This window comes from Prionailurus viverrinus, chromosome E2 (genome assembly GCF_022837055.1).
Source record: "Prionailurus viverrinus isolate Anna chromosome E2, UM_Priviv_1.0, whole genome shotgun sequence".
Classification (NCBI taxonomy): Eukaryota; Metazoa; Chordata; class Mammalia; order Carnivora; family Felidae; genus Prionailurus; species Prionailurus viverrinus.
The window spans coordinates 56,417,324-56,442,112 of NC_062575.1; the positions used below are offsets into that span (position 1 = coordinate 56,417,324).

The following is a 24,789-nucleotide window of genomic DNA, read 5'->3' on the forward strand; positions in this document are numbered from 1 at the left end:
TTCTCCGTGGGTTTCTCATGTATGTGCATGTCTTGTGGGCAGAGGCATGGGGAACTTTTGTTCTGGACTGTTTTTCATAGATGTTTGTATAAAGAAGTACCTTTGAAGATAATAGATTAGTGTCATCCTTTGGAGCAGTGGACAGATTAATTTGTTGTACAGGAAAATAAGAAACTTTAGCCGAGAAATGGCAATGACAAAGGTGACAAGAATTTTGGAGATCTGAGGAGAAAGTTAAGCCTGAAAAGTCTGCTTGAACATCCAGTGGAGTCCTGAGACATAGTGAGTTAGAAAATCCTCAGAAGTTGAAAGGATATCTGAGTCCTCATCTAAGAGCTTCAGGAACCACACCATCTCCCCTCCACAATAAGTGCTGGTTGCCACCATTCTAGGAAAGTCATTCCTTGAAAACATCTTACTGGTGAGTTTAAACTAAAACTGGAAGTAGATGCCCAGAGCCAGCTTCAAATATGTCCCACTGTAATAACCTCGCTTGAGATACGTATCAGCTTTTAATGTCGCATGGCTTCATTCTCAGACTGTGCTCAGAAAAAAGATGATAGCCTGTCAGGTGCTATATGTCTGTGTGGAGGACAGAGGATGCAGGTTTATTTGGAATCCTATGCCCCAAAGCTGCATGTTCCAAAGGATGAGAATTTAGCCCCAGTTGGATGATGATGATCCCAGAAGAATCCTAGGATGAATGGTGAGTCTAGGAGACTGAAATCAGTAGGGCATTAAGGAGAGAATGTGAAATGATATGTCCCATTCAAGAGGGAAATCCTCCTGCCCCAGACAAAAGTGTGGTTCAAAACCTTGTGAGTGAGACAATCCATTCCTGCCACACAAAGGGCACACTCTCCCAAAACTTGAAGTCAAAAAGAAGATGAAACATATGTATCAGTTACTGCACCCCAGAAAACAAATAATTTGACCTTTTTTTTTTTTTTTTGGCATAAAGCCAAGTCAAAGTCAGCTTCTGACAGAGGTGAAATCCACTTGAAATCAGATCTTTCTTTGTGAACAGTAGAGACTCTGAAATTCGGGAAAGTGAGACAGTCATTGGCCCAATCCCAGGGGAGAAGCTGTGCTTTTCATATGGACCGCAAATCTGGGAGGAGAGTCAGTTCAAGGAGTGATTCCTGTCCAGACAGTGCCCATGGATGGACACATGAGTGACTGCAGGGATTCTTCCTAACTTGAACAAAGGACAGTGATGAGTGTTACATTCAACGTCCAAAAACCCACCTCTGGGAGCCAGAGATCTCTCCTCTTTACAGGTTCATTCTCTCTCTCTCTCTCTCTCTCATATCAACCCAGAACTTCACTGGGGATGTGAGATTGCACAAGCCTGGAATTGCAGTGCAGATGCAGGAAAGAAAGAAGGGTGAACTACTTTTCAAAAAAAAATAGGAAGCTCCAGTGGTACCTTCATCTAATTCTCCAAGCTGGAAACTAGGAGCCTTGTCTAGAGGTGGTAAAATAAAGGGTAAAGAGATTTTTTGTTAACGTCTATTATTGAGAGACAGAGAGACACAGAGCGTGAGCAGGGGAGGGGTAGAGAGAGAGGGAGACACAGCATCTGAAGCAGGCTCCAGGCTCTGAGCTGTCAGCACAGAGCCCGACGCAGGGCTCCAACTCACGAACTGTGAGATCATGACCTGAGCCAAAGTCGGTCATCTAACCAACTGAGCCACCCAGGTGCCCCAAGGGTAAAGAGATTTTATGGGAAGGTGAAAAGAATGCCCTTTTGGGTGGAGTCCAGTAGCTTTAGGATCTGACAGCATCAGGAACTGGGGTGCAAGGACAGAAGTTCTATGAGCATAACATGAAGGCTCACACAAGTGCTTTCACAGGGAGAATCCTCTGTGGGACTCACAGGATCCCTGTGAGGAATGCAGGCAACATGCCATCTCCCAGGAGGAATCTGACAAGCAGGGAAGTTAACATTTGTCCAAAGTCGGGACTGAAAGTTCCGCTTCCAAACCCAACCAGCAGTCCCCCCACCCTCCACTGAACCTCGTCCTCCCCCAGTGGAAAATAGCCTGTGCTGACTCCCTTCTCCTGATTCCCGTGGATGGGCAGGCATAGTACGGGAGACATGTCCCAGCCTCTGTTTCCCTGCTGTGGCCCCCCTGTAAGGGCTCTGCTCCCGGAGAGAGTCAGGCCACAGCAGCTGACATCTCAGAGACTGGGGACCTGGGATCCCATTGAAAGAGATTAGGGGTGCTCCTTGGAGGTCCCAGGATTGATCAGGCAGACCCTTAACTTTGTGTCAGTTTTCCTGGGCTGCCATAACAAAATGCAATGTTCAGCGTGGCTTAAAAAAAAAAAAAAAAAAAAAAGCCAGGTATTTTCTTCCACAGTTCAGGAGGCTGGAGGTCCAAGATACATCAGAAGGTGTATTTTCTTGTGACATCTCCTTGGCTTACAAATGGCCACCCTTTCATTGTGTCCTCCCTTAGTGTGTCTTCTGTGCATGCAGAGGTCTGGAGCCTCTCTGTGTCCCAGATTGCCTCTTATAATGACACCACTGAGAGTGGATCAGGGCTCACCCTAATGTACTCATTTTAACTCCGAGAGCCTTCAAGGTTCTAACTCCAAATAGAGTCACCTTCTGATACTGGGATTTAGGACTTCAGCCTATCAATCTGAAAAGATCCAGTTTGGTCATTAACACTCAGCCTGCTGGACCCTTCAAACTCATGTCCTCCAGGAAAATCCACTTCCCTTCCCATACCAACAGCCCCAAGGTCTAAACCACTGTATAATCCACTCCAAGTCCCAAATCTCACCTACTATCATCTAAGTCAAGAGTAATTGAGATTTGAGACATGATTCATCTTGAGGAAAACCTGTTTTCTTCCAGCTATAAACCTGTGAATGCAGACACATTGCCTGCTTCCAGAATACAATGGCATGGGGAGAGTTTAGATATTCCCATTCCAAAAGAAGGAATTGAAAAAAGGAAATGGGTCACCTGTCCCCAATAAGTAAAAAATCTAGGAGGGAAAATTCCCTTAGATTTCAAAGGCTTGAGGGTTATGCTCTTTGACCGGATGTATTGTCTTCTGGGCCTAGCGGGTTGGTGTCCCTGCCATGCAGCTTCCCCTGGAATGCCATTGTCAGGTGGGAATCCTGTAATACAGATAATCCTTAATATCCTTAATAGTCTGCCCCTCCCTCCCTTCCCCCCCCCCCCCCAGTATCTCCTGCTGTGTAAGGTGTTCCCTTCCCAGGCATCCAGGTGTTCCTCCTCCTCTACCTCGGAATGTTCCATGTCATTACCTGTACTTCCGCTTTCTTGCAGCCATCCCATAGTTTACTCACATGTTTTTCCTGGAAGAACCAGGCACAAGAGGGCTGGTATCCTATACAAATTGGACCAGAAATGCATTTGACTCACAAGTGCAGATGGTGAGATCCACGTTTGTCACTGTTGGAGAGACAGGTGACAGATGAGCAAGGGCAGGAAGTTAGAATGATCCATGAGGAATGGGTTGGAGTTGGAGACATCAGCCTGAAGTCATGTTGGCTCTGTATGGACACCAATCGCCCCCCACACACGTTTCTACCTATGTGCGCACGAGCGGTTCAGCACACACACGTACGTTTTCTTGGTGTTTGAGCTGAGAGGGTGTGAACACAGTGACACCCAGGAGCAGTGAGCATACCTAGTGTCCATGCCTTGGTCCATGACACGGTTCCCCCACAGCAGCAGCCAGGGGCTGCCTGGAGAGACGGTGCAGCCTGGACTAGGACAGGACGTGTATGAAATCAGCCTGCAGAGCTGCGGTGCCGTAAGTCAGGACATGCTAAACAACTTGGTTTCTAAAAATGGGCTATGTCAGAGGGACACGGGAGTCACCCGAAAGAGCTCCTCATGGTCAAGCTGGAACACCTTGATTTTATTTTATTTGAAAAAATTTTTTTTAACATTTATTTATTTTTTAGAGACCAAGAGACAGAGCATGAGCAGGGGAGGGGCAGAGAGAGTGGGAGACACAGAATCCAAAGCAGGTTCCAGACTCCGAGGCATCAGCACAGAGCCTGACCTGGGGCTCGAACTCACGAACCGTGAGATCATGACCTGATCAGAAGTCGGCCGCTCAACCGACTGAGCCACCCAGGCGCCCCATGAAGTTGGATGTTTAAGCGACTAAGCTACCCAGGTGCCCCTATATTTATTTATTTTTGAGAGGGAGACAGAGACAGAGTGCAAGCAGGGGAGGGGCAGAGAGAGAGGGAGACACAGAATCTGAAGCAGGCTCCAGCTCTGAGTTGTCAGCACAGAGCCTGATGCGGGGCTTGAACCCACAAACCGCGAGATCATGACCTGAGCCGAAGTCGGACACTTAACCGACTGAGCCACCCAGGCGCCCTGGAACACCTTGAATTTAAACAAGAGCAGAAGAGGCAGTATTGGTTGTAACCCAGTATCAAACAGATGTGGAGTCTAAACTGATGAGAGGAAATCACTGAATAAAATAATAGAGAAAAAAATATCTCCTTTTCTGAAGAGTCCACATAGTTTATGTAGAAATTTTATCCTTAAGAAAGTAGAACGTATAATCCCTATTGTAAATGTGGGCTGCACACAGTGACTTCTTTGCAATTACAGTATGAAAAGTACACCTAAGTTTCGATGACGGGTCCTCATGCACATGACCTCATCCACAGATCACAGCCCAAGAAAGGCAGGGCAGTCCTTAATCTGTCTGCCACAGTTTTCCAAGAGGTACACTTAACAGCTAGACCCCTGGCAGCAGCCCAGGAATCTGACATGTGACCGATGAAGGAAACAACTGCCTCTGATTTCGGATCTGCAGAGCTGGCATTGACACTAACCAGACCCAGTGGCCCAGGGGACACTGTTAGGGTGCAGCCTACCTAAACCATCAGTGAACAAGGATATACATTTAGGGCAGTCTTAGAATTGAAACTTCCTAGTGCCAGTGACTTTGGCTACACTATGGAAAGTTTAAACTTTCCTCTAAAGGGATAGGTCCCACTGATTCTTCTCAAGCTGACGTGTTGCTGGGACCCATCTGTCTTCATTTGTGAATATGCACTTTCCAGGGGAGATGGAATTTTGGTGCCCTTCTTTCCTTGTCAGAAATGGAGTCCATGTTGACACTTTCCAAAATTGGTTTTTAAGAGTGAGTTTTGAGGAGAGCTCACTAAAAAGCTAATCACTACCTAAAAAAAAAAAAGTACATCGTGTAGTTGTGTTGTGGAGGCACCAAACTCATATACCGGTGGGGCTTCTAGGTGGGGTCTGCCTCCCTTTGCCAGAGGTTCCAAATGACAGACTCATTACTCACAGAGACTTGTGCCATCTCCCAAACTCCAGGAGTCCAGGAGGGGCTAGACCCCCTTTTATGTGATGGGAAGCCAGAGACACAAGGATTTTTTTTCCTTTACTCCTGGACGGATTAAGCACTGTGAACCTGTCCATAGATTTTCACTTTAATTTTCACTGGAAAATAGGACTCTCAATTTGGTGGGGTTATAACAGCCACACCTATTGGCATAAGACAAGGTGATTAAGACTGAAGCCTCTAACTTGCCAATGGAGAGCATATCATGTATGTAACGAAACTTTATTTGGTGATCATGTCTCCTCTGACTCCTCTTTGCTGTGACAATTTATCGGATTTCCCTCATTTTTGACGATCATAATAAAGACAAACCTTGAAGTATATATAATTGCTGTGCTACATTGTTAAAGTGTTTTAAATTCCGTACAATATTTTTCACTTTTCTACTTCAATTCTTATTTTCAATGTTATTCTTATTTTTGACTATTCTTATTTTCTATTTCAATTCCTGTAGGTCTTGAAAAACCTCTTACAAACAAGCATACATTTGACCCCTTTCCTTTGGAAGTTGTACCGTTAGCATTTGTTGGTTTTTCAACCTAGAAATTTCAGCATGATTTGAAAAACTAATCAGTCTTTTTGGCTAGTACATTAAACTCTTTCTTGATAATGTAAGGACATTATGCATAAATCTCACAAGAGCCCATGATTTTATTGGTGATATATGTTTTTAAATACCTACAGCCCTTTAATACAGTACATAGATCAACGACACTGTGCCCACTGATCACATTTCTGCATGCAGCGCAGACATCAATGCACAGAATATCATCAGACCCCCAGAAGCCCCCATCTGCTGTCCCTCTCAGTCACCACTCGTAGGGTAAACACTGCTGGGACCCCTACCACCATAGGTTATTTTTGCCTGTTTGGTATTTTATATAGTAGAATAATAGAGCATGAACTCTTTTGTATTTGGCTTTTTCCATTATGTTGTTTGGGAATTTATCCTTCCATATTATTCATCCCCTGGCATTGCTGTATAGGATTCCATTTTAGGAATATCAAACAACTAATCATTCCACTGTTACCAGGAGTGAGTCTAGAGAAACAAGACTTAAGGAAGAGATTTCTGAATGGGTTCTTGAGTAGAAACCAAAGAATTAGATTTCAAATCCCTTCAGATTTAAAAATGCAAAAGAGAGCACTGATAACCTATCACGGAATATCTTCCCTCAACACTCCTAATCAGCTACTTAAAAAAAAAAAGTATCTGGGTGAACATGTGTTTGATACTTGCAAAGAATTTTGGAAAACTAATAGACATGATAACATTGGCTGGTTGCTCTTAATGTTGCTGGACAAAGAGGTCAAAGAAAAGGCTGAACTTGGGAGTTTGAGGTTCCAGCTGAAGCTCCGTGTAAATAAATGACCCCAAGGCCTGTATGTGCCCTGAAGGAGACCCAAGCGTTTCCTTCCAGACCCCATCTTGCCAACATGCCCAGGTCATCTTAACATAATAGAGAAAAATCCACTTTTTCCTGATCACAACACATGTCTGTTTACATTGTTAACACTCACTTGACGGTCTTCAAATATCAGTGGAAACAGTTTTTCGTTTTTGTACTTTCCTTTGCCCCAATGCTCTTCATCCTGGCCATTTCCTCATGAAAATATGGTAAACATGGTGATCTGCTTTCATAACATCATGTTTCAAATGAATCAGCGCCCTCTCTGTAAGGGTGTGACTTACCTACAAAACTCCTAACTGGCTCCCAGAGACACTACTGCCCAAGAATGGATTTTTCCTCCAGCCCCACCCAGGCTATTCATTATTTAGTGGGGACATTATATTCTTCAGTTGAAGGCATGATAAGGCCACATGCTAAGCCATATTCGTATAACTTTTCCCCAAATTTCATGCCAGGTGCATTTCTTGGAAATTTATTGCATTAGATTGAAAGCCACACACTGGAAGACTTCTCTGGAATAAACAGATTGTTTCCAGACCAGGCATTTATTACTGCATATAAATTCTGAACTCCTCTACTGAAAGTATTAGGAAAACTTCAATTATATAAGTATTTACAAGATAATTATATTTCATTACAATGTTATTATGATTTATTGTTTATTTTGAAGAAACTGCTCAGCATGTCCTATTTATCATTCCCTTTTGACTCATAGTGTTATTTAGAACACTGAAGGGGGTGAATTAATTGGCAACTACGTTATACAAATACACAACAGTTTACATATTTCTCCTAAGATGAGGGGATTTTATTATTTAAAAAAAGTTTAAGTTTATTTGAGAGAGACAGAATTTTTATTTGAAAGAGAGAGAGTCTTAAGCAGGCTCCATGCTGATTCCACGACCCTGGTATCATGACCTGAGCTAAAATCAAGAGTGAGATGCTCAGTGGACTGAACCACCCAGGCGCCCTGGATGAGGGGATTTTATATTCCTTGTCCATGCAAAGCACAGCCTGGGTACCCTGGAGTCATGGCTCATGAGCAGAAAGGGGCTGACAGTTGGGAAACATACAGACACAATTGCAGTGACATTCATGATGATCCAGCTGGGATTTTCAAAAAAAGCCACAACAACTTGAAAGATGGAGGAGAGGGTGTAAAAACAGACAAAGCTGCTCACCAGAAGAAGGATGATTTTGGTGGCTCTAGACTCATGGGAGGATCTGGAAGAGGCGTTGGTTCTTCGAATATGTTGGACCTGCTGCTTGTGCCTGTACAGGATGAAAACCATGGAGCTGCTGGCCCAGAGCATGAGCCCCAGACATAACACATCGGGGAATGATAACAACAGTCCATACAGTGAGTCACTAGTTTTGTCATGACGAACCGAAGAACAGTATCCAAAATCCTTTTTGTTTGTGATGTTCTTATCACTCAATGTGCTCGTTAAGTACATAGGGAAAATGATATTCACCAGCATTTGCAGGACCCAACACAGGAAAATAGAGGGGAAAATGTATTTGGGCGCTTTAACTTTAAGCTCTGCCCACCTGGAGTTCCCAGGGCTGATGGTGACGGCCTGGTAGACGCTCAAGATGCAGATGCTACCAATGGACACTCCCCTCCCCACTCTGTGAAGAAGGGAAAGAAGTTTGCATCCAATGTCACTGAGGAAATGTTTCCGCCCAAATGCTGCCATGGTCTGGGGGACTCCTTTACAGAGTAGGGCTAAGAAGTTGGCTACAATCAGGTGCTTATGAATGAAATCTGTGGACCTCCACCTGTACTCAGTGAAGGAAAGGATGATATAATGACAAAGAAGTGAGAAATTGCCCAGGATTCCAACGGTAGTCTGTGTTAAGAAGATCAGACCGATGGCCAGATCCCATTTGACCATTCTCTCTGGTCCCAGTCACTGACCGTTGCCTCCTGGGCTAGAACTTCCTGCATGGAAATATGAGACATAGGCAACATGTATCACGTCAGCTGAAATCCACTATGTTCTGCTTTCCATTCCTTGCCCCTTGGATACGCCTACTTGAGGTCTTCTTTTCACAGCAGCTTCTGAGGGCTGAACGTAGAACTTTTCAAGAGCCCTTATAATGTAAAATCACTCCTGTGAAGGCACTCACGTGAGAACTTCATGCTCCACACATCTATGAGGTCAGCACTACTGTGGCTGTAGTTAAAAGATGAACAGAACAGACACACAGAAAGGTTAAGGATCTGTCCAAATCTGCTCCTTCAGGCTGTCATATTGGTCTGCTAGACAGCTAGTTAGCTGTGTCCATCTAACAATCCAGGTCTATAGTTACTTTTGACTTGACCCCTTGTAGTTGATTTTCGAGTGGTGGTATTATATAATTTTCATTACAACAAGTTCCCATATACTTGTAAAGATTTATTTGATGGAACACTATCAATTCTGGGTCAAGCCTTAAATATCTTAGTGAATGTCATGCACTGCAGGCAGTAGTTTACTGCAGGAACCTGTCCCGTAACTAGTTACATGTAGTGGATGTAAGAGGAGGTTGATACTAGGAAGGCAGAAGAAAGACTAATTTGATTTTATGTCAAGAACCCAAGTGTAATGGCAGCAATCACAGGAATTGTTGAATGATCTCATGTGATGCCATAAACTTTGGAACATAAAACACTAATGCCTGATAAAATAGTGTAAGGCAGAAGCTAAATTATTAACTTCAGATGATACAATTATTAATACCTGAGTTAAGACTACTAACAACTAAGATTTGTGAATGATACTAGCATAAAAGATATTAGCGCAAAATGGCATTTGCAAGGTGTGTATTGTTATGTAGTTTATAAATCGAAGTACTAGGTTTGTGTGTTGATAGCAGAATAATTTTTAAATGGGTGGAAAGAAGATGATATGAACCTGAGAACTGCCACCCGGAACTTAAAATTATGCCAACTGTTCCTTACCTGTTCACTTCCTAACTTTCAGAATGAATGTAGTTACACTATAATCAACAGCTTATGGATGTTTTCAGTGGAGACTCAGTTACTGTCCCCAGTAATTGCATGGTACGTCCAAAGGTAGAGGAAACCTTTCAGTTCAAGCCATTATCATTTGGATACACTTTCTGCACAGGATCATATGATTCCTGTAAATTCATCATACTCTTTACTGCAAGCATGGAGGTGTTACAGATGCACCTCTAGTAACCCTGAAATTTTAGTCTATGAATCCTATAATGTAGACTGCACAACAAATTGATTTTACAACTCAGTCTGTAAGGACTTAAAAATCTCTGTGTATTATTACTTGCATTAAATGCCAAGAAATCACTATGAACAGAGATGGCATTTATTGCATCAGGAGCCATCAGCGATTGGTGAAGGGCTAGGACCCCATCTCCTCTTAACTAGCTCAGCTCAAGCCTCAAAATTATTCCACCTTCCTGCATGGCTTTCACAATGAACCAGCTAATGTAAAGAAGGTTTCTGATATGATCACTCACCCAGACTCTTGATACAGACACTTCCTCTCAGACTGAAAGAGAAATCCTCACCGGCTCCTTCCTGCTTCCAGGAGGGGCTCAGTGTGAAGGGCATGGCAGACAGTCCATGTGTGGGAGGGGGGCAGCCAGACACTGTGATATAGCTTTGTGATCCTGTGAGGTCACCTCCCTCACAACTGCAATTATTTCATTTGTAGCCACACTGGGAATACAGTCTTGGGAGCTGAAGATGTTTCTCAAAAATTTCCCCAGCTGTTAATTACAAAAAATGGTTATGAGTTTCTAGTTAGAACTGTGTAAGGAGACTGAGTATTTGTGAGAAGACTTTTTCCCACTTGATCCCTGTAGGTAGACAGCATCTCCTATGAAGGACATCAGGAAATACTGAGTACTGACATGTGAGGGATTAGTGGGGAAGGATGTGTATCTTCCTGGGTTCTTCACTTCCCAGGGAAGTTCCTCTACCTAGAAACTAGTACTTTCCTAATCTTCAGACCACGGAACTGAACCATCAATTAAGGTTATTTGTACAGAAACAAAATGACACAAAAATACCTGGGAAGAACATGCAGGGATACAAGTAAAAGGAAGTCCATGATGTAAATAAATTATTATTGAGGTCACTTCACAATCGAAGTTAATGAATTTGGACTTGTTTGAATAATTCAGTGCCAATTCATGTGAAAATTATGTAGGAAAATGTGCTTTACCCACTACCTCACTCCCACTACCCTCGCTGGCCCCGACTGCCTGTGCTTCTTTCACCTCTTTCACAGTCTCCTCCAGGTTTCCTCTCCTAGCATTCTGTATCTAGCTTGTATCGCACTGTCTTCCTCCAAGGCCCAACTGCCCCACATATAAATAACCTCCTTGCTCCTCTCCCACCATGATTTTAACCCCTTCGAGACATTGTCCCATGCGAATTCCACCAACTGCAGACCACTAAGAACTTCGGTACAAAGTGCGCATACAATCACGTGGTGAAATCTAATCCCCAGTGTGACGGCGTTTGGATATGGGGCTTTGGGAGATGCATAAATCATGAGGATGAGCTCTCCTGAATAAGAACATTGACCTTGTAAAAATGACTCCAAAGAGTTCACTAGCCCCTTCCACCAGGAGAGTACACAGCTATAGGATGGCCATCTATGAGCCAGAAGTGGGTGGGCACGGGAAATGGTAGTTCTTAAAATCTCTCAGGTGACGGTAACAGAAGCTAGCGTCGAGGACCAGTTAACCAAACGCTGCCTCTCAAAGTGTTATGTGTATGTGAATCTCCTGCATTTCTGTTGAAACAGAGTCTACAGGAGAACCCTACTCTAAGAGATTGAGATACAGCTGCGGTCCGGCCGATGAATTACCATTTTCAACAGAGTCTCTGGTGCTGCTGCTGCTTCTCTCCCCAGAACTCTGTTTCCACAGCATCCCCCCCACCCAATCCCCCTTTCGGTAGCACTAGAGAGAGCAAGCAGAGCACACCTGACCCTCTTACTCGCCTACGTCCCATCTCAACACAGATGCTGTGGGTTCCTCACATGTAGCAACTGAAGAAGAAGGAATAGAACCCGCACAGGTGATTCCCGTGGGGACGGAGGGGCTGCTAGAGGGAAAGTCTGAGGACCCTCCAGGGAAGCCTGAGCGCGCAGTTGCACGTGGCAGGTCCTAGGAGGGAGTTGGCCTTCTTGGGCGGCCTCTGCGCAGGCGCGAGCTCGGGGATGGGCGTGTGGGCGTGGCTACAGCCTCGTTGCCCCTGCGCGCATGTCCGGCAGGGTCAGGGGACCGTTGAGCTCCCGCAGACGCCCTTGGCCCTTCCAGGTGAGGAACTGGCTTAGAGCTGCGGCTTCTCCTCCTGGAAGGTTAGTTGTCAGGGAGTGTGGGCTGGCGGTGGCCTGGGGGTGCTTGCGGGCCCCAGGGAGGCACGGGACCGCGTGCTGAGGGCAGCTCGGCTCTGGGCTCACGGCTGCCCGGAGCCTGCCCGCGACAGGCGGGTGTCAGGGTCGCGTGAGAGGGACAGATTCGCACTAGAGTCTGGTGGCGCTTTTAACCGTGTGTCTTCGGTGACGGGTCCCAGTACCCGGTGCTGCCCTCGAGGGCGTCTAGGTTGGAATGGAGGAAGGATTTGGGTTCCCGGGTGGGGGTGGGGTTGAGGGGAGTTGCGATGTTCGCCCTTTGGTGCGCACGCACGAGGTCCTGGGCTGCAAGGGAGTGGAATGAGCGAGTTCCAGGACCCACCTGGAGAGGAGAGAGCGCGTGTTAGTGCCACGATGGGTTTTGTGCTTCCATTTGTGGCTGCAGGTAGAGCGGAACATGAGCCCTGGTCAGTGAGCTTGGGTGGTCGAGGGGTCCAGATGTTGGGGGATCAGGTGTGGACTGGAGGTCCTGAGCGTGACGGGGGCAGGATGGGCCGGACACTTGGGCATAATGCGAGGTGGGTGAGGGGGCGCGTGTAGCAGGACCAGCACTGTTGGGAGGCCTCCTCAGCTGCGGTCTGGTTGTGTGCGGGGCTGAGCCAGCCCGGTGTCCAGGCGCCGGCGCAAGTGTGGGCAGAGCACCGAGCACGCCGCTTCTAGCACTCGTGATCCACGTGGCAGGTGCAAGCGCTCGGGCCCAGACGCTGCCGGAGGAGAGCCGAGCTGCCAGCCATGTGCAGAGGCCGGACCTCCAGGGCCTCCACGCGGCCACCTCGCGTGACTCGTGTGTTCACCTGGACCCGCGTGCTTCTGGAGGAGTGGCGCGATGTCCCGGCATAACTCTTGCAAATTGCACTCCACGTTGCCCGCCGATTCTTCTCACGGTCGGATTTGTCTCAGAGATTCTTGCAGCACACACGTGAAGGTAGTTTCATCCCAGATTTGTTTGAAAACGAACAAGTGGAAGTATTTTAAACGGGCAACGATAGATGTTTGAATTATGTGTGTAAGGGACGGAAGCCTTTGGAACTGTTACCTTAAATGTATATTCGATGACATACAAAGATATCTTTAACCCATATAAATAAAAGCGGTTATAACACAGCCTTTAGAGAGTGTCAGCGTATTGTCACCTTTTGAGTGCAATATATGTATCCTAGGGGTGTCAGGTATGGAAAATAACGTGAAGGTTATCGTATATTCACATCACAAGTTTGAGCGTGCATTTCACTCTATTATAGGACCACAGGCTTTTTTTTTTTAATTTAGTGATAGTTTCTCGTGTTAATAAAGTGTATTGGTTAAGATAAAATTGTAAAATAATCATTTCAGTTTTCCCATGTAGTTTTTTAAAGATTTGTTTACTTTTTAAAGTTTGTTTATTTAAGGAATCTCCACACCGAATGTGGAGCTCAGACTCACAACCCAGAGATCAAGAATCACATGATCTATAGGCTGAGCCAGCCAGGAGCCCTATTTTTTTCCCATATTTTTAAAGAACATTTAATCTGTTCACAGTGTTACATGTAGTAATGTGTTTCATTGTCTACAAAGCATTACAATTGAATCATATCTAGAAAAATAAGGCAAGTTGAATATTTAGGTTATAAGATTAACATAATTTAATGCCTCTGTACCAAAAGTTTTCGTTAAGTGATTTTTTTGTTAGAATTGCTTAACACCTCTATAACACTGATCCCTAACTAGGGTAATTTTCCTGTGGTTTCCCCCCCATCCCCTGCCCCGCCCAAGATCATGTGGCAGTGTTTAGTGACCTTTACATTTGGGGAGGAGTGAGGTGCGGGTTGCTTCTGGCACATAGTGGAGTGGGAGATACAGACACATATCCTGCTATGTACAGGACACATCCCACCACGGAGAGGTATCTAGGTCACAGGTCAGTAGTGCCAAGGTTGGAACACTGATCCAAAGATTCTGATGATTTTTCTTGTATAAAATTCTCATTCGTTTGTATATTGGTGGATTTTGCACGGAAGTACATGCATTTCCTTTTTCAGAAATTGCAAAGAGTTCTGTCTTTGGGGGAGGAAGACAGACGTGTGGAAGTGTTGGAAGAAGGGATGAAACCTGTGAGGTTGAATTGCAGTTGGAAATTCCAATAGGAGATTCAGTTTTTATTTTTTTAATTAATTAAGTTTTAATTTACATCCAAGTTAGCATAGAGTGCAACAATGATTTCAGCAGTAGATTTCTTATTGCACCTTACCCACTTAGCCCATCTCCCCTCCCACAACCCCTCCAACAACCCTCTGTTTGTTCTCTATATTTAAGAGTCTCTTATGTTTTGTCGCCCTCCCCGTTTTTATATTATTTTTGCTTCCTTCCCTTATGTTCATCTGTTTTGTATCTTAAGTTCCTCATATGAGTGAAGCCATATGAACTTTGTCTTTCTCTCACTGAGTAATTTCATTTAACATAATACCCTCTAGTTCCATCCATGTAGTTGCAAAAGGCAAGATTTCATTATTTTTGATTGCCGAGAAATACTCCATTGTATACATAAACACCACATCTTCTTTGTCCATTCATCTGTCAGTGGACATTTGGACTCTTCCCATACTTTGGCTCTTGTCGATAACACTGCTATAAACATAGGGATGCACGTGCCCCTTTGAAACAGCATACCTGTATCCCTTGGATGTATTCCTAGTAGTGCAATTGCACGGTCATAGGGTAGTTCTGTTTTTGATTTTTTGAAGAACCTCCATACTGTTTTCCAGAGTGGCTGCACCAGTTTGCATTCCCACCAGCAGTGCAAAAGAGATCCTCTTTCTCCGCATCCTTGCCAACATCTGTTGTTGCCTGAGTTGTTAATGTTAGCCATTCTGACAGGTGTAAGGTGGTATCTCATTGTGGTTTTGACCTGTATTTCCCTGATGATGAGTGATGTTGAGCATTTTTTCATGTGTCGGTTGGCCATCTGGATGTCTTCCTTGGAGAAGTGTCTATTCATGTCTTTTGCCCATTTCTTCACTGGATTATTTGTTTTTTGGGTGTTGAGTTTGATAAGTTCTTTTTAGATTTTGGATACTAACCCTTTATCTGATATGTCGTTTGCAAATATCTTCTCCCATTCTGTCAGTTGCCTTTAGTTTTGCTGATTGTTTCCTTTGCTGTGCAGAAGGTTTTTATTTTGATGAGGTCCCAGTAGTTCATTTTTGCTTTTGCTTCTCTTGCCTCTGGAGACGTGTTGTGTAAGAAGTTGCTGCGGCCAAGATCAAAGAGGTTTTTGCCTGCTTTCTGCTCGAGGATTTTGATGGCTTCCTGTCTTACATTGAGGTCTTTCCTCCATTTTGAGTTTCTTTTTGTGTATGGTGTAAGAAAGTGGTCCAGGTTCATTCTTCTGCATGTCGCTGTCCAGTGTTCCCAGCACCACTTGCTGAAGAGACTGTCTTTATTCCATTGGATATTCTTGCCTGCTTTGTCAAAGATTAGTTGGCCGTACGTTTGTGGGTCCATTTCTGGGTTCTCAATTCTGTTCCATTGATCTGAGTGTCTGTTCTTGTGCCAGTACCATACTGTCTTGATGATTACAGCTTTGTAGTGTAGCTTGAAGTCTGGATTGTGATGCCTCCTGCTTTGGTTTTCTTTTTCAAGATTGCTTCGGCTATTCGGGGTCTTTTCTGGTTCCATACAAATTTTAGGATTATTTGTTCTAGCTCTGTGAAGAATGCTGGTGTTATTTTGATAGGGATTGCATTGAATATATAGATTGCTTTGGGTAGTATTGACATTTTAACAATATTTGTTCTTCCTCTCCAGGAGCATGGAATCTTCTTCCATGTTTTTGTGTCTTCAGTTTCTTTCATAAGCTTTCTATAGTTTTCAGTGTATATATTTTTCACCTCTTTGGTTAGATTCATTCCTAGGTATTTTATTGTTTTTGGTGCAACCGTAAATGGGGTCGATTCCTTGATTTCTCTTTCTGTTGCCTCATTGTTGGTGTAGAGGAATGCAACCAATTTCTGTGCATTGATTTTATATCCTGCCACTTTGCTGAATTCATGAATCAGTTGTAGCAATTCTTTTGGTGGAATCTTTAGGGTTTTCCATATAGAGTATCATGTCATCTGCGAAGAGGGAAAATTTGATCTCCTTCTGGCCTATTAGGATGCCTTGTATTTCTTTGTGTTGTCTGATTGTAGAGGCTAAGACTTCCAATACTATGTTGAATAACTGGTGAGAGTGGGCATCCCTTTCTTGTTCCTGACCTTAGGGAGAAAGCTCTCAGTTTTTCCCCATTGAGGATGATATTATCATTGGCTCGTTCATATATGGCTTTTATGATCTTGATTTATGATCCTTCTATCCCTGCTTTCTTGAGGGTTTTTATCAAGAAAGGGTGCTGTATTTTGTCAAATGCTTTCTCTGCATCTATTGAGAGGATCATATGGTTCTTGTCCTTTCTTTTATTGATGTGATGAATCACATTAATTGTTTTGCAGATATTGAAGCAGCCCTTCCTCCCAGGTATAAATCCCAATTGGTCATGGTGAATAATTTTTTTAAGGTATTGTTGGAGCCAGTTGGCTAATATCTTGTTGAGGATTTTTGCATCCTTGTCCATCAGGGAAATTGGTCTGTCATTCCTCTTTTTAGTGGGGTTGCTGTCTGGTTTTGGAATGAAGGTAATGCTGGCTTCATAGAATGAGTTTGAAAGTTTTCCTTTCGTTTCTATTTTTTTGGAACAGCTTCAAGAGAATAGGTGTTAACTCTTTTTTTTAAATTTTTTTTTCAACATTTTTTATTTATTTTTGGGACAGAGAGAGACAGAGCATGAACGGGGGAGGGGCAGAGAGAGAGGGAGACACAGAATCGGAAACAGGCTCCAGGCTCTGAGCCATCAGCCCAGAGCCTGACGTGGGGCTCGAACTCACGGACCGCGAGATCGTGACCTGGCTGAAGTCGGACGCTTAACCGACTGCGCCACCCAGGCGCCCCGTGTTAACTCTTCTTAAATGTTTGGTAGAATATCCCTGGAAAGCCATCTGGCCCTGGACTCTTGTTTTGGGGAAGGTTTTTTTTTTTTTTAAATAAAAAATTTTTTTTTAACGTTTACTCATTTTTTTGATATAGAGAGACAGCGTGAGCAGGGGAGGGGCAGAGAGAGAGAGGAAGACTCAGAATCTGAAGCAGGCTCCAGGCTCTGAACTGACAGCATGGAGCCCAACGCAGGGCTAGAACTCACGGACTGTGAGATCATGACCTGAGCTGAAGTCGGATGCTCCACCGACTGAGCCACCCAGGCACCCTTTGGGGAAGGTTTTTGAGTACTAGTTTGATTTCCTTACTGGTTATGGGTTTGTTCAAATTTCCTATTCCTGTTTCAATTTTGGTAGTGTATGTGTTTCTAGGAATTTGTACATTTTTTCCAGATTGCCTATTTTATTGGCATATAATTGCTCATAATATTCTCTTACTGTTTTGATTTCTGTTGTGTTGGTTGTGATCTCTCCTCTTTCATTCTTGATTTTATTTATTTGGGTCCTTTCCTTTTTCTTTTTGATCAAACTGGCTAGTGGTTTATCAGTTTTGTTAATTCTTTCAAAGAACCAGCTTCTGGTTTCATTGATCTATTCTGTTTTTTTGTTTGTTTGTTTTGATCGCATTAATTTCTGCTCTGATCTTCATTGTTTCCTGACTTCTGCTGGTTTTTGGTTTTATTTGCTGTTCTTTTTCCAGCTCTTTAAGGTGTAAGGTTGGGTTGTGTATCTGAGATCTTTCTTCCTTCTTTAGGAAGGCCTGGGTTGCTGTATACTTTCCTCTTACGACCTCCTTTGCTGCATCCCAGAGGTTTTGGGTTGTGGTGTTATCATTTTCATTGACTTCTATAATTCTTTTTAATTTCCTCTTTAACTGCTTCCGTAGCCCACTCATTCTTTAGTAGGATGTTTTTTAGTCTCCAAATATTTGTTACCTTTCCAAATTTTTTCTTGTGGTTGATTTCAAGTTTCATAGCATTGTGGACTGAAAATATGCACGGTATGATCTCGATCTTTTTGTACTTGCTGAGGGCTGATTTGTGTCACAGTATGTGGTCTATTCTGGAGAATGTTCCATGTGCACTGGAGAAGAATGTATATTCTGCTGCTTTAGGATGAAATGTTCTGAATATAACTGTTAAGTCCATCTGGTCCAGTGTATCATTCATAGCCATTGTTTCCTTGTTGATCTTGCAATTAGATGATCTGTCCATTGCTGTGAGTGGGGTGTTGAAGTCTCCTAGTGTTATGGTATTAGTATCAATGAGTTTCTTTATGTTTCTGATTAATCGATTTATATATTTCGGTGATTTCACGTTTGGTGCATAAATATTTAAAATTGTTAAATCTTCTTGGTGGGTAGACCCCTTAATTATGATACGATGCCCTTCTTCATCTCTTGATACAGTTTCTATTTTAAAGTCTAGATTGTCTGATATAAGTACGCCTACTCTGGCTTTCTTTTGTTGACCATTAGCATGATAGATGGTTCTCCACCTCCTTACTTTCAACCTGAAGGTGTCTTTAGGTCTAAAGTGGGTCCCTTGTAAACAACATATAGATGGATCCTGTTTTCTTATGCATTCTGTTACCCTGTGTCTTTTGATTGGAGCATTGAGTCCATTGATATTAGAGTGAGTACTGAAAAATATGAATTTATTGCCATTATGTTGCTTGTAGAGTTGGAGTTTCTGGTGGTGTTCTCTGGTCCTTTCTAGTCTTTGTTGCTTTTGGTATTTAATTAAATTAATTAATTTCATCTTTTTTCCCCATCACAGAGTCCCCCTTAAAATTTCTTGCAGGGCTGGTTTAGTGGTCGCAAACTCCTTTCATTTTTGTTTGTCTTGGAAACTTTTTATCTCTCCTTCTATTTGGAATGACAACCTTGTTGGGTAGAGAATTCTTGGCTGCATATTTTTCTGATTCAGCACACTGAATATATCCTGCCACTCCTTTCTGGCCTGCCATGTTTCTATGGATAGGTGTGCTGCAAACCTGATCTGTCTTCCCTTGTAGGTTAAGGACTTTTTTTCCTTTGCTGCTTTCATGGTTCTCTCCTTGCCTAAGTATTTTGTTAATTTGACTATGATATGCCTTGTTGTTGGTCGGTTTTTGTGGAATCTAATGGGAGTCCTCTGTGCTTCCTGGATTTTGATGTCTGTGTCTTTCCCCAGGTTAGGAAAGTTTTCAGCTGTGGTTTGTTCACATAACCCTTCTACCCGTATTTCTCTCTCTTCTTCTTCTGAGACCCCTGTGATTCTGATGTTGTTCCTTTTTAATGAGACACTGATTTCTCTAATCTTAAATTGTGCTCTTTTGCCTTAATCTCCCTCTTTTTCTCTGCTTCGTTATTCTCCATAAGTTTGTCCTCTGTATCACTGATTCTCTGTTCTGCCTCATCCATCCTTGCCACCACAGCATCCATTCGTGATTGCAGCTCAGTTATAGCATTTTTTATTTCATCCTACCTAGTTTTTACTTTTTTTTTTTAATCTCCACAGAAAGGGATTCTAATCTATTTTTGACCACAGCTAGTATTCTTATTGTCATGATTCTAAATTCTGGTTCAGATATCTTGCTCGTATCTGTGTTGGTTAAGTCTCTGGCTGTCGTTTCTTCCTGCTCTTTATTTTGTGGTGAATTCCTTTGTTTCATCATTTTGAAGGGAGAAGAGGAATTAATGAGGTTAAAAAATTAAAATTAATCCAATTAAAATTAAAAAAATATTACGATTAAATAATTAAAAACAACCAAACACACACACACACACACACAAACACACACACACACAAATCGAATGATTGATGCTAGATCCTAGGTGTGTTTTGGTCTGGGTGTTTAAGTTGCTTGATGGATTAGAGAAAAAAGGGGAAAGAAGAAAAAAGAAATTTTTTGAAAATTTGAAAAAATGATTACACTGAAGTGGACTAAAATGAAATGATGTAAGTAAACTAGAATTTGAAACAATTTACACAAGGGGCGCCTGGGTGGCGCAGTCGGTTAAGCGTCCGACTTCAGCCAGGTCACGATCTCGCGGTCCGGGAGTTCGAGCCCCGCATCGGGCTCTGGGCTGATGGCTCAGAGCCTGGAGCCTGTTTCCGATTCTGTGTCTGCCTCTCTCTCTGCCCCTCCCCCGTTCATGCTTTGTCTTTCTCTGTCCCAAAAATAAATAAACGTTGAAACAATTTACACAAAAGTGAAAAATATAGTAGAAAAAAATTAAAAATATTTTTATTAAAAATAAAAAGAATTCTCTTTCTGTATTCAAGAAAAAAGAAACAAAAAAGAGAAGATAAAAAGGGAAATCGTTTGATAATATGAAGAAATGAATATAGTGAAGTAGAGTAAAATAAACTGATGGAATTAAATAGAATATGAAAAATTTACACAAAAGTAAAAAATATAGTAAAAAAATAAAAATATTTTTAATGAAAATTAAAAACAAAGATGAATTTTTTCTCCTACTGTAATCAAGAAAAAGGAAATGAAAAAGAGAAAAAAGAGAAAAGGGAAAAAAAAAAAGAAAAGTGAATAGATTGGCCTCCTAACAGACTGAAATACAATTGAAATTACTTCGTTTTTCCCCTGGAAGTCAGACTATGAAGTGCTTTATAGTCCACAAACTAAGCAGGTGTTGAGATTTCTGTTCTTGAAGAGTGAGGTTGGCCCAGTTAGGCGGGGCTAATGTAATGGCTCCATTCTCCCCTAGTTGGCGCTGCCAGCCTATTGGGGTGGATTGTTGTGGCGCTTGTAGGTGGGTATGCGCATGTGCAGGAGCGGTGAAAATGGCGTCACACAGCTACCCAGTCTCTAGTATGGGAACTCTCTTCTCCCTAATCAGCAATCGCTCACCTGTCCTTTGTCTTCAGCTTTCATTCACTCCCCACTTTTATGCTGTCCCTGACCAAGCCCCAGGTAGTACCTCTCTCCTGAGTTTTGTCTCAGATGCGACTGCCTTCCCCGGCCCCCTGCTTCTGAGGTACTGCGGCTTTGACTTATAGGAGGGTCTCACCGAGCAATGGCCGGGTGCCAGCCCCACCCAGGAAAGTTTGTGGGACTGTGCTGCTGCTGATGCCCAGAGACTGCAGCCAGGTGCCAGCCCGCCCCAGAAAAAGTTCACGAGATAGTGTAGCAGCAGCATTTCAGGAATTATGGAAAATCACAGAACACATCTGGCACCAGGCTTCACCCTTAATGACCTTGTTCAGCACCAGTGAATGTGACCATTGTCTGGGATCTGCTGGGCCCAGGTGGCCTCACAGCCTCTACCAAGTGTCCTTCCAGCAGTGGTACCGCTTCTCCCTGTGTGGCCCAAGAACCTCCCGGGCCCCACTCTGCTCCTGGGGATTTGCCCTTCCCACCAGAGCACCACCAGGTATCGGGGACGCCAGGAACTGGGGACGCCTGTGAGACACACACACTCACTGCCAGTCCCTTAGTTGTCTGACATCAGTATTTACTGCTCCTTCCCTGTGAGCCCCTCTCTGCCATCAGGGATCGTGAAAAGTAAGAGCCCCTCCTAAAGTAGACAACGGTCTCTTTGGAGATACTCACAAACTTGTAATTGGATTTGGTAATGAGTCCTGGGAGAAAGTTTTTCAGAAGTATTGTCAGCTACTGAAGGCTGTGCTGTCATTGCCAGCACGTGTGAAATGATAATTGCAGTTCTGACGGGAGGGGAGGTCACAGATCACAAAGCCTTATCTCTGGTCTGGCTGCCTCCCTCCCTCACACGTACTGGCTGCTGTGACCTTCCCGCTGTGCCCCCATCCTTTAACATGACAAGTCCTGTGAGTTTTTTCTCTGTCAGAATGAGAGGCAGCGCCTGTAAGGAAGGACGTGTGAGTAAGTGTTCGTGTCTGGAAAGGGATCCTGAGGGTCAGGACAGACCAGGGGAAGAGCTAAAGAGGGAGGTGGAGTAGTTTCTTGGGTGTGAGCTGAGAGTTTTCAGTGTCAGTAGAGGTGTGCTTACAATGCCTTATGCTTATAATACAGAGAAGGGTAGAGCAGAAACAGTTTTCTAATCCTTTACAGAGATCGTGTAGATGAATCTGTTTTTAGAATTTTTTAAAAATACGTTTATTTCTTTACTTTGAGAGAGACAGAGATAGCAGAGTGGGGTAGGGGCAGAGAGAAAGGGAGAGAGAATCCCTATCAGGCTCTGCACTGTCCGTGGGGATCCCAACATGGGGCTCAAACTCACAAAACCATGACATCATACCAGAGCAGGAACCAAGAGTCAGTTGGGGCAACGTTCACTGTAATTATGGGACCAGACAAGAGGTGCCTGGGGCATGTGAATCTTGGCTCATTCTCTCTGGTTTAATAATATTCTAATATGAATCCCAATCTCAGAACTAATATTCTAATGATTTTTAACTTATGTGACACACACAATTCCATATTCTTAGAACCATTTTACGTGTGTCTTGTATTTTACTGTCTTTTACAATCTTGCCTTAGTGCTAATAGTTTCACTCAATGCACATTTTGTTAAATACCTCAGCATTTAAAACATAATCATCAATAACTGTTTCATCCTATAGTAGGATTTTATAAACCGTTGATTAGAGAACAAGGTACTATGATGTAATATTGTGTGTGTGGAAGCCATGACTTTTGTTCTTACTGTGACAGGAAATGACGCTTTCTACTGCTAAAGTATTGTTAGCAAATACTGCATTTATTAAATCTAATGTCTCCTGCAGGATTAGCCTGTAATTCATGCCTCTGAACTTTATTATGATATTAAAACTTTATTTACATATGTTATTCACCTAAATAAAATATCCTTAATGAAAAATGTATGCTTTTTACACCAAACATATAAAATAAAATGTAGTGTGAAATAAGATGGAAAAGTATAAATGCAAAATTAAATATGCATCTGGATTATTTGAAGGCACAGCTGACGTGCATTGTTAGTGGAGTACAGAGGTTCAGACACTGTCTTCGCTCCAACGTGCCCGGTTCCAGTCTCCACTCGGCCCCTAACCAACGTGTGAACTTAGATTGCTTACCCTGTGTGCCTAGCTTGTCTTTATCTCTGCCATGGAAATAATGTTCGTGCCTCCATCATGCATTTAGGAAAAGCAAAAAGATTCCATACGTATGGTAGTAGGCAGTGATTCATGCATTTTAAGTGGTATTTGAAGGTTATTTTTTGGGGGCGCCTGGGTGGCTCAGTCGGTTAAGCGGCCGACTTCGGCTCAGGTCATGATCTCGCGGTCCGTGAGTTGGAGCCCCGCGTCGGGCTCTGTGCTGACAGCTCAGCCGGGAGCCTGTTTCAGATTCTGTGTCTGCCTCTCTCTGACCCTCCCCTGTTCATGCTCTGTCTCTCCCTGTCTCAAAAATAAACAAAACGTTAAAAGAAAATAAAGGTTATTTTTTCCACTGTGGGAGGCACCTTGACACAGTCAAACTGAAGTAAATATGTTTCCCAGAGATGATGTGTCTCAACTGATATGATACATGCAGTCCAAAAGACATGTTCCAGTGCAGGATACTCGAATTCTGAAGACCAGTATTACTCACTGGGATCTGTCAGAATGGACACCAGGATTTGGCAATGAGAACAGTTTCCTCTTCATTGATGATGGTTGGAATCCTTGGCATTTTCTCACTTCTTTACCATCGTCTCTTCCTCTTCTACAGGGAATCCAGGTTGAGAGCCTGAGATGTGATTCTTAGGCACCTGATTATACTTGCTTCTTGGTCATTTCCTTTTACGGGTGTCCCCAAGACATTGGCAGCCATTAGTTGAAACATTCTTTGATGCATTTCTGAGTGCACATCTGTTTTCTGTCCTGACAACGCTGGCAGAGTGTGTTCATTGGCACCAGCTGCCTCTTCGCCCCGAGACCTCCAGGTAGGTGGAGACTTTTTTCTTGGATGGTTTGTATTTAAAAAGTTAAAAGACATGGGGGCACTTGGGTGGCTCAGTTAGTTGAGCATTTCACTCTTGATTTTGGCTCAGGTCATGATCTCACGGTTCCTGGGATCGAGCCCTGTGTCATTTCATTTATTTTTTTAATATTTAAAAAATGAATCAATAAAAAAGTAAACAATAAATCACTGGTATTTCACAAATGACCACGTTGGTGTATGCAGTTCCAAGAAGAAGAAACAGAATGTTTCTAGATCCCCGGGTATCCTCTTGTGCTCTCTCTCTCAGTCACTGTCCCCATGGGTATAGTTTTCTTAGCTATATTTGTAGGATTGTGATGTTTGGGAATAGGTTCATAACTCTCCAACATTTGAAAGATAAGACCACTTCTGCCCATTTTGTACTTGATATAAATGGAGTCATCCTGCCTGAAATGGGTAATGATGACTTCTTTCTCACTCCATATGACGTTTGAAAATTCATCCGTGTTGTTTCATATCACCGTTGGCATTTTGGCTTTGCCAGATCAGACTCCATCGGGTGAATATGAAAAGATTCATTGACTGCTGGTGCTGTTAATGGGAAGTGGGTATTCCTGAGTTTGGGCTATTATGAGTAATGAGTAATGCTTGCTTATACACTTTGTAACCAGTCTTGGGGATACCTGACAGATTTGTGTTGAGCATATTCGTGGGAGTATATATGTTGGAG

At 43.2% G+C, this 24,789-nt stretch overlaps 1 protein-coding gene across 1 annotated transcript; it reads right to left on the minus strand.

Annotated features, from left to right (window-relative positions):
- Positions 1-5,495: 5,495 nt before the first annotated feature.
- LOC125152598 (vomeronasal type-1 receptor 4-like) lies at positions 5,496-8,706 on the minus strand. Its single transcript, XM_047834668.1, has 2 exons — positions 7,755-8,706; positions 5,496-5,524 (listed from the first exon to the last, which is right to left on the minus strand). Exons 1-2 carry the CDS (start codon positions 8,689-8,691, stop codon positions 5,496-5,498), a joined length of 966 nt encoding a protein of 321 aa, XP_047690624.1. The 5' UTR covers positions 8,692-8,706.
- Between the last annotated feature and the right edge of the window lie 16,083 nt (positions 8,707-24,789).

Bases quoted from the DNA above. Each gene is read 5' to 3' on its own strand.
- LOC125152598 (XM_047834668.1), bottom strand. From the start codon at position 8,691: ATGGTCAAATGGGATCTGGCCATCGGTCTGATCTTCTTAACACAGACT. The intron at 5,525-7,754 runs GTGGTTCAGTCC...TTATGCCAATAG, and splicing joins CCCTCATCCAGGGCGCCTGG to GTGTGGCTGTTATAACCCCA.